This window comes from Sus scrofa, chromosome 9 (assembly GCF_054392235.1).
Source record: "Sus scrofa isolate SSC_HxYL_T2T_F1_AM1 chromosome 9, Sscrofa_HxYL_maternal_Yorkshire_Landrace_v2.0, whole genome shotgun sequence".
In the NCBI taxonomy this organism is placed as follows: domain Eukaryota; kingdom Metazoa; phylum Chordata; class Mammalia; order Artiodactyla; family Suidae; genus Sus; species Sus scrofa.
Genome location: NC_139391.1, coordinates 129,569,356 through 129,583,544, shown reverse-complemented (window position 1 = coordinate 129,583,544; position 14,189 = coordinate 129,569,356). Strand labels below are relative to the sequence as shown.

The window sequence follows — 14,189 nt, the reverse complement described above, 5'->3', positions numbered from 1 at the left end:
AGATACACCAGAAGGGCCAAATTTCGATGACAGAGACCTACTACTGCAGAATATTTCCCAGGCTCCTACTTCAACAAATAGGAAAATGAACCTGTCATTTTTAAACACTGAAAATTATATTCACTGAGAAAATTTTAACTGGGGCAACAGCAGATTATGCTTTTATGGCTTTCACATACACTGTCAGTTATGGAACCCATTACTAGTTCTCAATCTGTGATGGGGGTTACATCATAGACAAATCACATTCCTCTTCAAAGTAATGACTGTGCCTTTTTCTTCTAACGACAGAAAAAAGTCCATGCATTGTTATAATATCCTTATTTCTAAATTGTTTCCTAATACAAAATTTTTGCAAAAGTTTGCAAAATATTAGAAATGTTTTTAAATGTTAAGTTAAAATATTTAAAAATAATCATAATCTAGGGAATTCCCATTGTGGCAGAGCAAAAATGAATCTAACTAGTATCCATGAGGATGTGGGTTCAATCCCTGGCCTCATTCAGTGGGTCAGGGATCTGGCATGGCTGTGGCTGTGGCGGTGGCATAGGCCAGCAGCTGTAGCTCTGATCTGACCCCCTAGCCTGCGAACTTCCACAGGTGCGGCCCTAAATACTACTTATGGTAATATTAAGGTTTTCTTGAAGTACATAATAACCAACGTTGGTTTAAAAAAAGTGCGGTCAAAAAAAAAAAAAAGTCCAAGGTAAGTTGCCCACGATAGAGAAACTAAATGTAAATAATTACATCTTAAAACAATACACACAAATAAAATGAACATATGTAGAAAAAAAATACGTAAGAAAACAAACATTGAAGAATAAACATCTGCTACAAGACTTTGGGGATGTAACACATTATAAGACACTTGCAAAACAGAGTTAATAACCTTAAGAAGAATGTTTGACTAGAACAATAATGTCTTTAGGCAACAAATATGAGACTTTAAGAAACAGACTGCACAACAAGTGTGGGAAATGACTTAATGATATATTGCTTTACCCCACTGTGTTTTAAGTCTAACTCTGCTTTCTACAAAGGAAGAAAACACATCACTATTTCATCTGTTTATTAGCTTAAGATAACATGGTCTCAAAAAAGTACTGGAGAAACGAAGTTCTAGAAATTGGAAAGGCTCAAAGCAAGAAAATGAAGTTGAATATGTACAAATACATTTGAATATATATAAAACTTTGAGCTCACAAAGGGAGGAGGAATTGTTTCTCAGTCATTTAAAAGATATAAATGAAGATTATTACCTTGATGTATCAGACATATAAAAACAAAGAATCAATGCTTCTTTCATAGCATTACTGATACAATTTAATGAACCAAAAACAAGTTCTAAAGTACACAGAGAAAAGGAAAAAATGTACTGCCTCTGGTCAAGAAATGAAAATTCTATGCCGTAAAGCAATGTCTAAAAATAAGTATTACTTACTAATACCTGCTTAGGCACAAAAAGGAGATGTATTGGAGTTCCCATGGTGGTTCAGCAGTAATGAACCTGACTAATATCTATGAGGATGAGGGTTTGACCCCTGGCACTGCTGAATGAATTAAGGATCTGGTGTTGTCGTGAGCTGAGGTGTAGGTTGCAGACGCCACTCGGATCCAAGCTGCTGTGGCTGTGGTATAGGCCGGCAGCTGAAGCTCTGACTTGACCCCCTAGCCTGGGAACTTCCACATGCTGCAGGAACGGCTGTTTTTTCTTTTAAAAGGAGATGTGTTGTATGATGTGCAATGTTGGTAAACTTTATTGGAATGACACGTCAAAGATGAAGGCACTTAAAGTCTGGTTTAAAGAGATGGAAAAGAAGTATGAAGTAAGAGGATCACAGGGCCTCAGATGTGGCTAGGACATTTTCTCGGTTGTGACCCTGGTCAACGTGTAGCGGCTGGGCCACAAAGCAGAAATTACAGACTCTCCTTAGATCCACAATTAAAGTAGGAGGAACTTTCCAGTCACTGCAAAGCCTTAATGGAAGCAGAGGTAAAAGGAAAGCTCTCATTTGTCACTGTAAAATGTACAGTTCCTAAGAACTGTCAGAATGATTCTGAGAATACAGAGAAAATGGTGAAAACCAAAATAACTTCCCATCTTTTCTACTTAAATATAATGCAAATCAGGTGTTACTAAAAGGCAACATCAAACAGCTTAGGTATAGAAAATAATGGGAGAAATAAAAATCTCTTCCCTTCAACTCCTAAACAGAAAATTGGGGCATATTGTAAAAAAAAACAAACTGGTTTTATCTCAATTTCATTTTGAAATGTGAAAAATGCCCTTTCCCCAGGATGGCAACCAGGAGCAGGGGAAGCAAACAGGAGTCAGAAATCCTAAAGACTGTGCCTCATATGAAGAATTCAAACAAATGAAAAGCATACAAAGAAGACTTAAGTTCAATTCTAGAGTGGGTTGAAAAAACAAAGTCTTTCATTGTTCCAATATTGTGTTTTAGAAGGCAGTTACTACATATCTATGAATATCAAACAAACAAAACACACAAGCTAACAGAAAACGCCAAGACACTTACTACTGTCTTTCATCTACCACTGCTTCCTGAAAGACCCTGGGTCTGAGTCTCAGCCAGTCCATGGAGACCTTGACTGCAGGTAGGGGATAGGCATTGTAGGATTCCTCCTGAGACTTGTTCTGGAGAGGACACTTGCACAGGATGCCAAGAAAAGACACTTAAAGAAAAATGTGTTCAGAAAGCATGAGATATTTGAAACTGTGTACCAGTTCAAATCAAAATATTACTATGAGTCTGTGTTTCCAATGTAATACTTAAATATCTTTTATCTTCTGGTTAAAAAGGCATTTTCTTTCCCATGTTAAAAATGTTATAGATACAGTTGATGAGGGGGAGTCAGCAGATAAAAGAACAGAACTTAGAATTTAGGCCTCCTAATTCAGTATTAAGAAATATAGGACATTTCTTTATGGGACTAATGTTTTGTTATAATGATAAAAATGCCTAAGATTATGCTTTCCAAAGAAGATGTTGCAGATAGTTACATGATTTAATACTCACTAAAGAGGGCCAGCAGCTGTGTCCAACACAGCTGCTCATCTTGGCTATAACTATGCTGTTCTGTTTCATTGCTAAAGTCACGAAGGTGATGAAGTTGAAACAGGTTAATGACAGTGACGTGAACTAACTGCTGAGAGTTGAAAGCTTTTTGGAACAGCAGCCTCTGTAAAAGAAGACAGAATATTGCACATATTATCAAGAACAGAAGCCATCTTTGACACAAGAATTAAACCAGCAGTCTGCATTTAAAGCCACAAGGGTAACATTTACAGATGTATATATACATATACGAATTTTTCTTTTTGGCTGTCCCAAGGCATTTGGAGTTCCTGGGCCAGGGATCAGATCTGAGCTGCAGCTGCAACCTATGCCACAGATGCAGCAACATCTGATCCTTTAAGCCACTGTGCCAGGCTGGGGATCGAACCAGTGTCTCGGGGCTGCAGAGACACGGACAATCCTGTTGCTCCATATCAGGAACTACCATAGATGCATATTTTAATTGAGTTTGATGTGATCTAATGTTTCTCATGCTGACTTTTTGCCTTGAAAGGATTTAACCCAGACACCACAGAGCTTTTTGAGTTTTTTTTACAATACTTTTTTCCATGGAAAACTATTTGTTTTTTATTTTTAAAAATAAAAAAAAAAAATTTCTTTTTAGGGCCACACCCATGGCATATGAAAGTTCCCAGACTAGACGTCGAATTGGAGCTACAGCTGCTGGTCTACTTCACAGCCACAGCAACATGGAATTCGAGCTTCGTCTGTGACCTACCCACAGCTCACAGCAACACTGGATCCTTAACCCACTGATTGAGGTCAGGGATCGAACCTGTGTCTTCATGGATTCTAGTCAGGTTCATTACCACTGAGCCACAGTGGGAATTCCCCATTTGTTCTTTAATATAATTTGAGAAAAATGTTTTGGAGGACCATCAATAAATTTATATTTCTTAATCCATTAGAAGCTGCTGTTGTTGTTGTTTTCTTTCTTTTTTTCTTTTTGGGCTGCCTTTCAGCACATGGGAGTTCCCAGGCCAGGGATCAGATGCAAGCCAAAACTGTGACCTATGCTGCAGCTGTGGCAATCCCAGATCCTTTAACTTTAACCCTGGTTTGGGCCAGAGATTGAACCTACATCCTGGCGATGCAGAGATGCTGCAGGTCCCACTGCGTCATAACAGGAAGTCCTAGAAGCTGTCTTAGACGTAAACATACTAAAATATTAAACGGGACCATTGACTAGAAAGTAGGTGCACAGAGTGAAAAACAAAATTTTAAACAAGAAGATTAAAAAAATATGTCCCCCACCCACCCCCCACCACATGTGGAAGTTCCCAGGCCAGGGATCAAACCTGTGTCAGCAGTGACCCAAATCACTGCTGTGACAATGCTGGATCCTTAACCTTCTGCAGCACAAGAGAACTCCAAAAAACATGTTTTAAACTCTTGGCACATAACAGACAACTTCTAAAATTTGTTATAAAATTTACTCTTTCAAAGGCTTGACACACATAAAGACACTGATTTATAAATGAGATATATAGCAAGAATATATCTGGAACACAGGATAAATGATATACTAAAGCAATCATTAACGAGTGCTGTAAGTATTTCTACATTTCATTACACAGACATTTCCCCCTATTAGCAAAGCATGGCCTTCATTACCAAATTTTTTACTTAGTAACAGCGACCTGCTAACCAGCACTATAAGGAAAAATTCACCTATAGCCTCTCAGCTGGCCTCAACTTAATTATACTTCTACCTTAATATCTACAGTAGTTTAGATTACTCCCATATAAAATATTTTTCAAACACAAGTTCCTAATAAATGTGATTGCTATTAGAGATGATATCCTGGCTTTACCCCACACTTAAGCCATAGCTAGCTCCCTTCCTCTCCAGGGAAAATCTCTGGAGAAAGTTGGGATTCACTGTCACTAGTTTTGTGATGGGAAATAGATAATGTTACTTACAATTCTACCAGCAGTGTCAAGAGATCCTACCGTCTCAGAAATATAGAGCTGCCTTCATCTGCCTATTCTGAGATTTTTTTCATAGTTAAAGAATCTGAAATATCCAGAATAAGTTCTATAATTCTATTAACAGACCATTCACATTATCACTGGAGAAAAATACAATGCCACTCCAATTTAAATCTATTCTCGCTATCATCTCTCTTGGCCTCCTTGTCATTTGCCATTTCAGTAAATACATCAAGAATGCTTATTCCTTTTCTAAAGGCATTAAGCATTTTTCTTTATTTCAAATGTCCTGAAATGCTACCTCTTCTCCAGAGTTCTCTTATAAAACTTCTTCAATCTCTATACCCAACATTCTAGATATAATGACCATTTACAAAAATGCATAATATTAACATAAAATGAGATTAATCTGTATTTTTCAAAAAGCATTTTTTCTAAGGAGTTCCCATCATGGCTCAGTGGTTAACGAATCCGACTGGGAACCTGGGGTTGCAGGTTCGATCCCTGGCCTTGCTCAGTGGGTTAAGGATCTGGCTTTGCTGTGAGCTGTGGTGTAGGTTGCAGGCGAGGCTCGGATCCCGCCCTGCTATGGCTGAGGTGTAGGCTGGCGGCTACAGCTCTGACTAGACCCCTAGCCTGGGAACCTCCATGTGTTGCAGGAGCAGCCCTAGAAAAGGCAAAAAGGAAAAAAAAAAAAAGGCATTTTCTCCTAAGTATGATTTATAGGCATGTACTCCTTTTATCTATGATTCCACTAGCATTTTTGAAAGCAATCTTGGGGAACAGGATCATACCCCTTTACACTTTTTTTTCTAGTGTATGCAGAGAAACATTAAAGCATTTGAGGGCAGCCTAGTACTAGCAACTGATAATGTAAGTTCATGGAGGCACAGACTTTGTCTTTTTCTCCCCTATATCTTTAAGAGCTTAGAAAAGTACCCAGGCGACAGTAGGTACTCACTTAGTAAAGGAATAACCTACATCTTAAGAAGTAATTGTGTAATTTTTCAGTTGCAATTTCATAAAACTTAGACTGTATTTTAGTAAACAGAGGGTCTTTCTAGGAACAAAATCAGACCAGAAATGACTTTTTGTTACTCTTTCAAAGACAACTTTCAACAGCAGTTAAGGAATATACTGAACTGAATACCATTGAGGGGAGTTTCCATTGTGGCTCAGTGGTTAACAAATCTGACTAGCATCCATGAGGATGCAGGCTCGATCCCTGGCCTTGCTCAGTGGGTTAAGGATCTGGTGTTGCCATGAGCTGTGGTGTAGATCACAGACGCAGCTCAGATCCTGTGTTGCTGTGGCTGTGGCGTAGGCCAGTGGCTACAGCTCCAATTTGACCCCTAGCCTGGGAATCTCCACACACCACAGGTGTGGCCCTAAAAAGACAAAAAAAAAAAAAAAAAAAAAAAAAAAAAGAAAAGAAACAACACATAAAAGAGTTCCCATTGTGGCTCAGCAGATTTCAGAACTCGACATATTGACCATGAGGATGTGAGTTTGATCCCTGGCCTCACTCAGAGGGTTAAGGATTCAGCATTGCCTCAAGCTGTGGCATAAATCAAAGATGCAGCTTGGATCCTGTGTTGCTGTGGTTGTGCCATAGGCCAGCAGCTGTAGTTCCCATTTGACCCTTAGCCCGGGAAACTTCCATATGCTGCAGCTGCAGCCCTAAGAAGAAAAAAAAGAGAGAAAAAAAAGAAATAATACACATTTAACAGATATTAAAAAGCCATGTATCTCAATTCCTAAATCCCAGGTTCTTTCGGTGAACCCCAATTTGGTACACACTTCTGTTTAGGGGCTAAAGACTACTAGTTAGATAGACACACTGATATTTACATATGGATAATGCTAATTATCTAGAAATATTTTAGAGATACTTACTCAACCATGCTAAAATTTCACTCCAAAAATGTTCTTCTGATATTTCAGTACTGAGTAAGGTTTCAAATAGATGCTCTCATACTATGTTTAACTTGAGTATCGAAATGATCGTTCAAAGTGTGTTTCAGCAATTGCCCACATATACCTACCAGAACTTAACATTCATAAATATATATCTGAAGAGAATATTAGTGTCTGTTAAACCAAATACAAAAATGACCAGATTCTATACTAGAAAAACATACACAGGGAAGATCTCATTAAGGTAGATCCCCCCCTTCCTCATTTAGGGAGTATATCTTTCATAGAAGTGGAGTTAGAAGCAACCTCAAAAGGTTATCTGGTCCAATTCCCTATTATTATTATTATTATTATTATTATTTGTCTTTTTGCCTTTTCTAGGGCTGCTCCCAGGCTAGGGGTCTAATCGAAGCTGTAGCCGCCGGCCTACGCCACAGCCACAGCAACGCAGGATCCAAGCTGCATCTGCAACCCACACCACAGCTCATGGCAAAGCCGGATCGTCGACCCACTGAGCTAGGCCAGGGATCGAACCCGTGACCTCATGGTTCCTAGTCGGATTGTTAACCACTGCACCATGACGGGAACTCCCCAATTCCCTATTATTTAATGGGACTGCACCTAAACCATGTAAGAAAGAAGGTTGTCAATCTGACTTTTAAGCTCTCAAAAGAGACGCCCCTCAGTAACCCACTACAGATCTCCATTTAAATTTTAAGATTTTATTTTTGACCTTAGGAAGACAAAGATAAGCTATTTTAAAGTAATTATTGATATATCTGAGAACTTTTAACTAATGAAACTATTTAGACGTCTTTGTTCTTTCAAGCTGGGGAGCCTAGAGCTTTAAAAAAAGTTGTTTCTTCCATGTTTTCAACTCTAAATCATGAGCTAAGTTTAAACAGGTCACTAAGAGAAGCAGAGAACAGCAGAGGACTCTGAAAGCTTATTTTAAAACAAACTATTTCTATTATAGTTATTTAGTATTATTCCTCACACACAGAAAACAACTAAAAAATGACTATGTGTAAAAACTATTTCCCAATGATTCTATTCGGCTAATTTATTCTCTCTTAATTGTCTAAAGTCTATAATCTCTGGAATGTGAAGCTTTTATAATACTTAATGCTTTCAGAAGTAACCAAGAAATACACAATATTCTTTGAGTCCGTCTTGTTTACTGTTGATCCCAGTGACTAAAATAGTGACTGACATACTAGTCGAATACCTGCTGAATAAATGAACTAAAAATAAAATACTTAATTTTGACTCCTCTAATATTATATATTAAAACTACATTTAAACTGCTAATTTAATATACTAAAAGATCATTTTCATATGTATACACAAAACAAAGGTTACTTAATTTTTCTCCTGACACAAATTCGTAAAATATATTCCTGTTGAATGAAATTCTCATTACTTTCCTTCAAAAAAACCCACAAATCCCATAATTCCCGGTGTGGCTAAGTGGGTTAAGAACTTGACTAATATCCAATAAGGATGTGGGTTTGATCCCTGGCCTTGCTCAGTGGGTTAAGGATACACTACTGCCACAAGTTGCAGTGTAGGCTGCAGATGTGGCTTGGATTTTGCATTGCTGTGGCTGTGGCATAGGCCAGCAGCTGCAGTCCCAATTTGACCCCCAGCCTGGGAACTTCCATATGCTGCAGGAGCAGCCATTTAAAACCCCATATGCTGCAGGAGCAGCCATTTAAAACAAACAAACAAAGAAACCCAATATCCCCCCTGCCATACACATATCCCTCAGAATCCTGCCAGATCTAAGCAAAATAAGAACAATGAGTTCAGTCTGCAAAATGGAAATACTATCCATGAAGTAGGTAACGGATCATACATATCTAAACAGAGAAACCTTTGAAAGTAGGACTTCCAAAACTGAGAAAAGAAAGGTGCTTGGTCTGAGAAGGAAGGGGAAAGAACAGTTTTTTCTCCTTCTATGATACTTTCTGCCAATGGCAGCTACTTGGTGAAAACATGCTTCATATAGACAGTACCTCAGTTTAAACCAAAGCAATGCCGTATGAAAAAAAATACCAAAGGGCAGAGAGGGGGTGGAGAGGGATAAATTAGAAGTTTGGGATTAATATATACATACTACTATATGTAGTTCTACTCTATAACACAAGGAACTCTAGTCAATATTCTATAATAACCTATATACAGAAAAAGTTAGCTGAAAAAGAATGGATATATGTGTGTGTATATATAACTAAATCTTTTTATTGTACACCTGAAACTAACACAACATTGTAAATCAAGTACACTCCAATATAAAATAAAAATTAAGTTGGAAAAAAAAAAATCTAACCTTAAATTGTTCTTCCAATTTCTCTCGAAGAGGGCTCAACTTTTCCAAGCTCTTACTCAGGTACACATGACCGTGAAATTTTATAAAGGCCTTGATGAAGTCAGAAACACCCCACTTGGTCTTCACCTCATCCCGGCTGAAATGAAAAACTTCCATGAATCTTACGCAGCAAGCACCCAAAATCTCTCACAGGAGGTTTCAGTTTGCAAAAGCACATTATATGAGCACCTGATATTCAAGGAGAGGATTCTGCCTCTAACTTTTCAACCACGACGCACTTAGTTGAGTCAGTAACCAGCAGCCTGTACTCCACTGGGAACAAATCAGAGGCTGACTGGCTGAAATTCAGTGATGACTATATGCAAAATTATTATAATACATACATTTAGCAATTAGGCAAATGTAAGAGAAGCATAGGTAACTGGCCATTATTTCTTGTTTGCCCAAATTTGAGCGCGGAAGGCTACCAGGTTATAAAGTCCTCTTGGAAAAGTCAATCCTACCTTTCCAGTGCTTTAGAAAGTGCTTTTTGTAGATTAGTAGAGGCAGCTGGGAAAGGGAACTTCACAGCAATGCTTCTGCAGTAGTAGAAAATTGTGGTCAGATGGTCTCCTTTGGAAGAAGCTAAGATAGCCAACTGATTGTAAGGCTGACCTATAGGAGAAAGTTAAGATTCTAAAGTAATCCAAGATGCACCAAGTCTTGCTATCAGAATACAGAGGTCAGTTTTGTTGTTGTTGTTGTTGTTGCTATTTCTTGGGCCGCTCCCGTGGCATATGGAGGTTCCCAGGCTAGGGGTCCAATCGGAGCTGTAGCCACCGGCCTACGCCAGAGCCACAGCAACGTGGGATCCGAGCCGCATCTGCAACCTACACCACAGCTCACGGCAACGCCGGATCCTTAACCCACTGAGCAAGGGCAGGGACCGAACCCGCAACCTCATGGTTCCTAGTCGGATTCATTAACCACTGCGCCACGACGGGAACTCCCAGAGGTCAGTTTTTAAATCTTTATATTAGTAATGGGGAGTATTTTATAAAGTAAATCTCATGACTATCTCATTAAAAATGGGTAAAATGTGAAACAGAACATTTCAGCGATGTTTAGGATAAAAGAGTCACAAAACTGCGGTGGAGAGCACTTTAAGTTCAAATGCGACCTCAGAAAGGGCTGGACAGTAAATGTTTTTGGCTTTGTGAGCCAGAAAGTCTCTATCACAACTACCCAACTCTGCCACTGTAGTGGGAAAGCAGCCAGAGACAATGAAATAGTATGTCCAACTGCTATCCCTGCTTGAGACTTTCAAGGAGCTCCTTTAAAATCTAAAGGAACTTCAATGTGGCTTAACAAGAATGTGTATCACCAAACATCTACTGTAATTTAATAAAGATGTTAATTTAATTCAAGAATCATTGCTAACACCTATTCTGGAAGTCATCAAAAGACAAAAAAGCACCACCTTTTAGAAATAAAAGATATTTTTTTCTAAGAGGAAAATGATGGTATGAGAAAATTATCCCAACAGCAATTAAGGAAACCAGAGTTACTGAAACAATTACATTAGGGGACATTCTATTTATATCACTTTACTGACAATAGCAATATTATTCTAAAAATTTCATTTCCAGTTACACTGAATGTAGAGTTAAAGGGAAAAAGACAACAATCAACACTAAAACTCAGTATCTTGGTTTCATAACACCTGAAAGATGAGTTCTGAACTATTTCCATATTTCTGTCCACAATACAGTGTCATAATCTACCACCAGCTGACATATCCCACTCACCATTCGAAGGGACAAGCTGAGCTGCATGCCTATAGTAGGACTCTGCCTGGCTGGTCTGGTTTCTGTATCGAGCTGAGAGAAGGAAAAACAAAGCTTACTTTCGACAAACAGACAGAAAAAACAACCATTAAGGTAATATTTCTAAAACAGATACAGTTTAAAAATTCAAAGTTAATAAACATGTTAAAATTAGATTAAGATGATTAAAGATAGAAAATATTTTAAAACAAATTAACTATAGGATTATGTGTGACGTGTCCATCCAGCCTTCTCTATTTGGGACATTCAGCATGTAACCAATTTTAAAGCTTACCTAGCCCCCATTTTCAGGTCCTCCAGTGTCATGCATCACCAGCTCCCACTATGGACTATGCTGGTGACCTGGAGCCGGCCCACAAGAAGGGGTGAGTTATATGGCACTTAAAAACAAAACAAAACAACAAACACTATATAATAAGATCTGAAATTTATCTATTTCTTCAATATCTTAGAAAGTGATTTTGAAAAATGCCTCATACCTATTGCAATATTATTTGTGCGCAAAGAATATACTGAAAGCAAAAGCAATCTAAACGTACTACTCACTAAATCTCCCTGTGGAAACTGGTGCTAACTTTGATGTGACCTCTCACAGAGTCAATGATGTCAACGACATCAAGACATCCAGGATCTTTAAATTTAAAGCAGTAATATTCTCCATTCCTTGTTATTGGAGGACAACAAAATCCTATAGTTAATTTGTTTTATAACCATTTAGGTCACCTTTTTAAAGGAATGAACAAAATAAATGAGTTATATAACATTCCCAGATAAAATACGTAACACAGAAATACAAACTCCACAGTAAAAAGGAAACAATTAAAAATGACCTTTTACTGCACTGGTAAGAAGAAAAGAAGGCAATCTAATTTCAAAAGGAGCAATTTTATAAAACCCACAATTCCAAGAGTACAGATTTTTAATTTAGAAAATATTATGGCACCAACTTAGAAAAACTGAGCTTTGATTACATTGTTGCTATTTATTATTTGCCTACATCTGCATAGAGTCTGAAAAAAATTTAAATCTGATATGAAAGTTACTTCCTCCATGATCTTTTGCCAATGGCAAAGCATTCAGAAAATCTAAGCAACTTAAAATACATTTTATAGTTTCCTCTTACGGCAATCTAAGTTGTGTGTGCATGATCAAAGAAAAAGAATTTCTTTCTATGATTACTCCATAAAAAGCATAAATGCATTATCAATTCCTTCAAACCAAAGGCTCACCAATGTCTCCAAGGTGGACGAGGCAGTGCTGGCAGATATAGGAACAGGAGCTGGACTGTGGCTTCACTATGGCGCTGGTATGCGTCTGTTTATTGCTGATAATTCCCAATTGGGAAGACTTTACACGGCATGGTAAATCTACATTAAACACTGTACACAGTTCTTGTAATAACTAAAAGGAAAACATGAGCAAGACTTAGTATTAAGTCAGAACTGCTAAGTCAGAAGTGCTCTAACAGTAACTTGTATACTTTAACATGTGTAACTAATATCACATACTGCTGAGACCTGCCAATTTTATAGGATAACTAGTAACATTTATTACAAATCATGTATTTTGATTTCTCAAGTGTTAAAGCAATCTAGGGTGTACATCTAAAAGGAACATCAGCATTTCAAAAAAAAGATTTTAGGAGTTCTGTTGTGGTTTAGTGGGTTACGAACCTGACTAGTATTCATGGGGATGCAGGTGTGATCCCTGGCCTCAATCAGTGGGTTAAGGATTGGGCACTGCCGTGAGCTGTGGTGTTAGGTCACAGACATGGCTTGATCCCGCGTGTGGCTGTGGCGTGGGCTGGCAGCAGTAGCTCTGATTTGACCTCTAGCCGGGGAACTTCCGTATGCCACAAGTGTGGCCCTGAAAAGCAAAAAAATAAAAATAAATAAATAAATAGACTTTACCTGAATAGGGTATGCAGACTCATTCAGCAAGAAACTCCATGAAACTTACCTATCTATCGATCCCTCTTAGAAACACAGAAAAACCACTAAAGATTGGTTGGTTACAAATTTTACTAAACACATCAGCATATTTGGCAGACTTCGGGAATTTCCTGAGATTTATTTTCTTAAGCCCAAGGTCAGTTTGTGCTTTGCATACAGTAAAGACGTCTATTGGTATTACAGACCTGGAAGGGACTTGTGACATTAGTAGACCACCCACTCCTTCCTCCTTTCATCTCTCGTCTTATAGTATGAGACAGTTCCTCCTTCTGGTCAAAGATAACTTCTCTGTCTGAGCATGCCTGTTTTATTCTTTTCTGCCTCCTGCCTGTCAACCTCATTAGTTAAATCTGCTTTCAACTTCTCATGCTTCTTTGCTGTGGCCTATAAAGTATTGCCCACAGAAAACAAATAATAATAATTATTATTATATTAAAAGACCCCACAGAACCAAAGCAATTTTCCTTGACTCTAGATTTTTCCTCCAGCAACCTTATAATGTCTCTCCTTCTCAAAATTCCTTCAAAGGAGTCCACTTGTATCACACTTGCTTTCTCAGTTCCTATTCACTCCTTAGTCCACTATGATCTGGCTTCCACACAATCCCTCCTCTACCCATCCCACAATCCACAACCACTCTAAAACTGCTGTCTACATGACAACTGGTTATAAGTAAGCAAATACAATGGACACTTTCTAACATCTTCCTATTGGGTCTCTCTGCTACACTTAAAACTGCTGATACTGGAGTTCCCGTCGTGGTCATGGCTCAGGGGAAACAAATCTGACTAGTATCCAAGAGGACGCAGGTTCGATCCCTGGCCTCGCTCAGTGTAAGGATCTGGTGGTGCCGTGAGCTGTGGTGCCGGTCACAGACATGGCTCCGATCTGGTGTTGCTGTGGCTGTGGCTGTGGCATAGGCAAGTGGCTATAGCTCCGATTTGACCCCTAGCCTGGGAACCTCCACATGCCACAGGTGTGGCCCTAAAAAGACACACACACACACACACACAAACCAAAACAACAAAAACACCAAAACAACAACAAAAAAACCCAGCTGATATTATGGTTGATAGCTCTTCTAGTTCTTTTTATCCTGCCAATCATTTATTTTCAGTGTCCTTCATTTAAA

General features: G+C 38.5%; 1 protein-coding gene across 50 annotated transcripts in view; it reads right to left on the bottom strand.

Moving 5' to 3' along the window:
- SMG7 (SMG7 nonsense mediated mRNA decay factor) overlaps positions 1-14,189 on the bottom strand; it is a 78,253-nt gene that overhangs the window by 17,213 nt on the left and 46,851 nt on the right. For all 50 annotated transcript variants that reach the window (XM_084977935.1, XM_084977940.1, XM_084977949.1 and 47 more), the window contains 6 exons: positions 12,335-12,506; positions 11,067-11,138; positions 9,783-9,933; positions 9,280-9,415; positions 3,039-3,201; positions 2,538-2,694 (listed from right to left, as the gene is read on the bottom strand). In XM_084977935.1, coding sequence (XP_084834061.1) covers positions 2,538-2,694; position 3,039 — 158 coding nt within the window. In that variant the 5' untranslated portion in view covers positions 3,040-3,201; positions 9,280-9,415; positions 9,783-9,933; positions 11,067-11,138; positions 12,335-12,506. The remainder of the gene's footprint in view (positions 1-2,537; positions 2,695-3,038; positions 3,202-9,279; positions 9,416-9,782; positions 9,934-11,066; positions 11,139-12,334; positions 12,507-14,189) is intronic.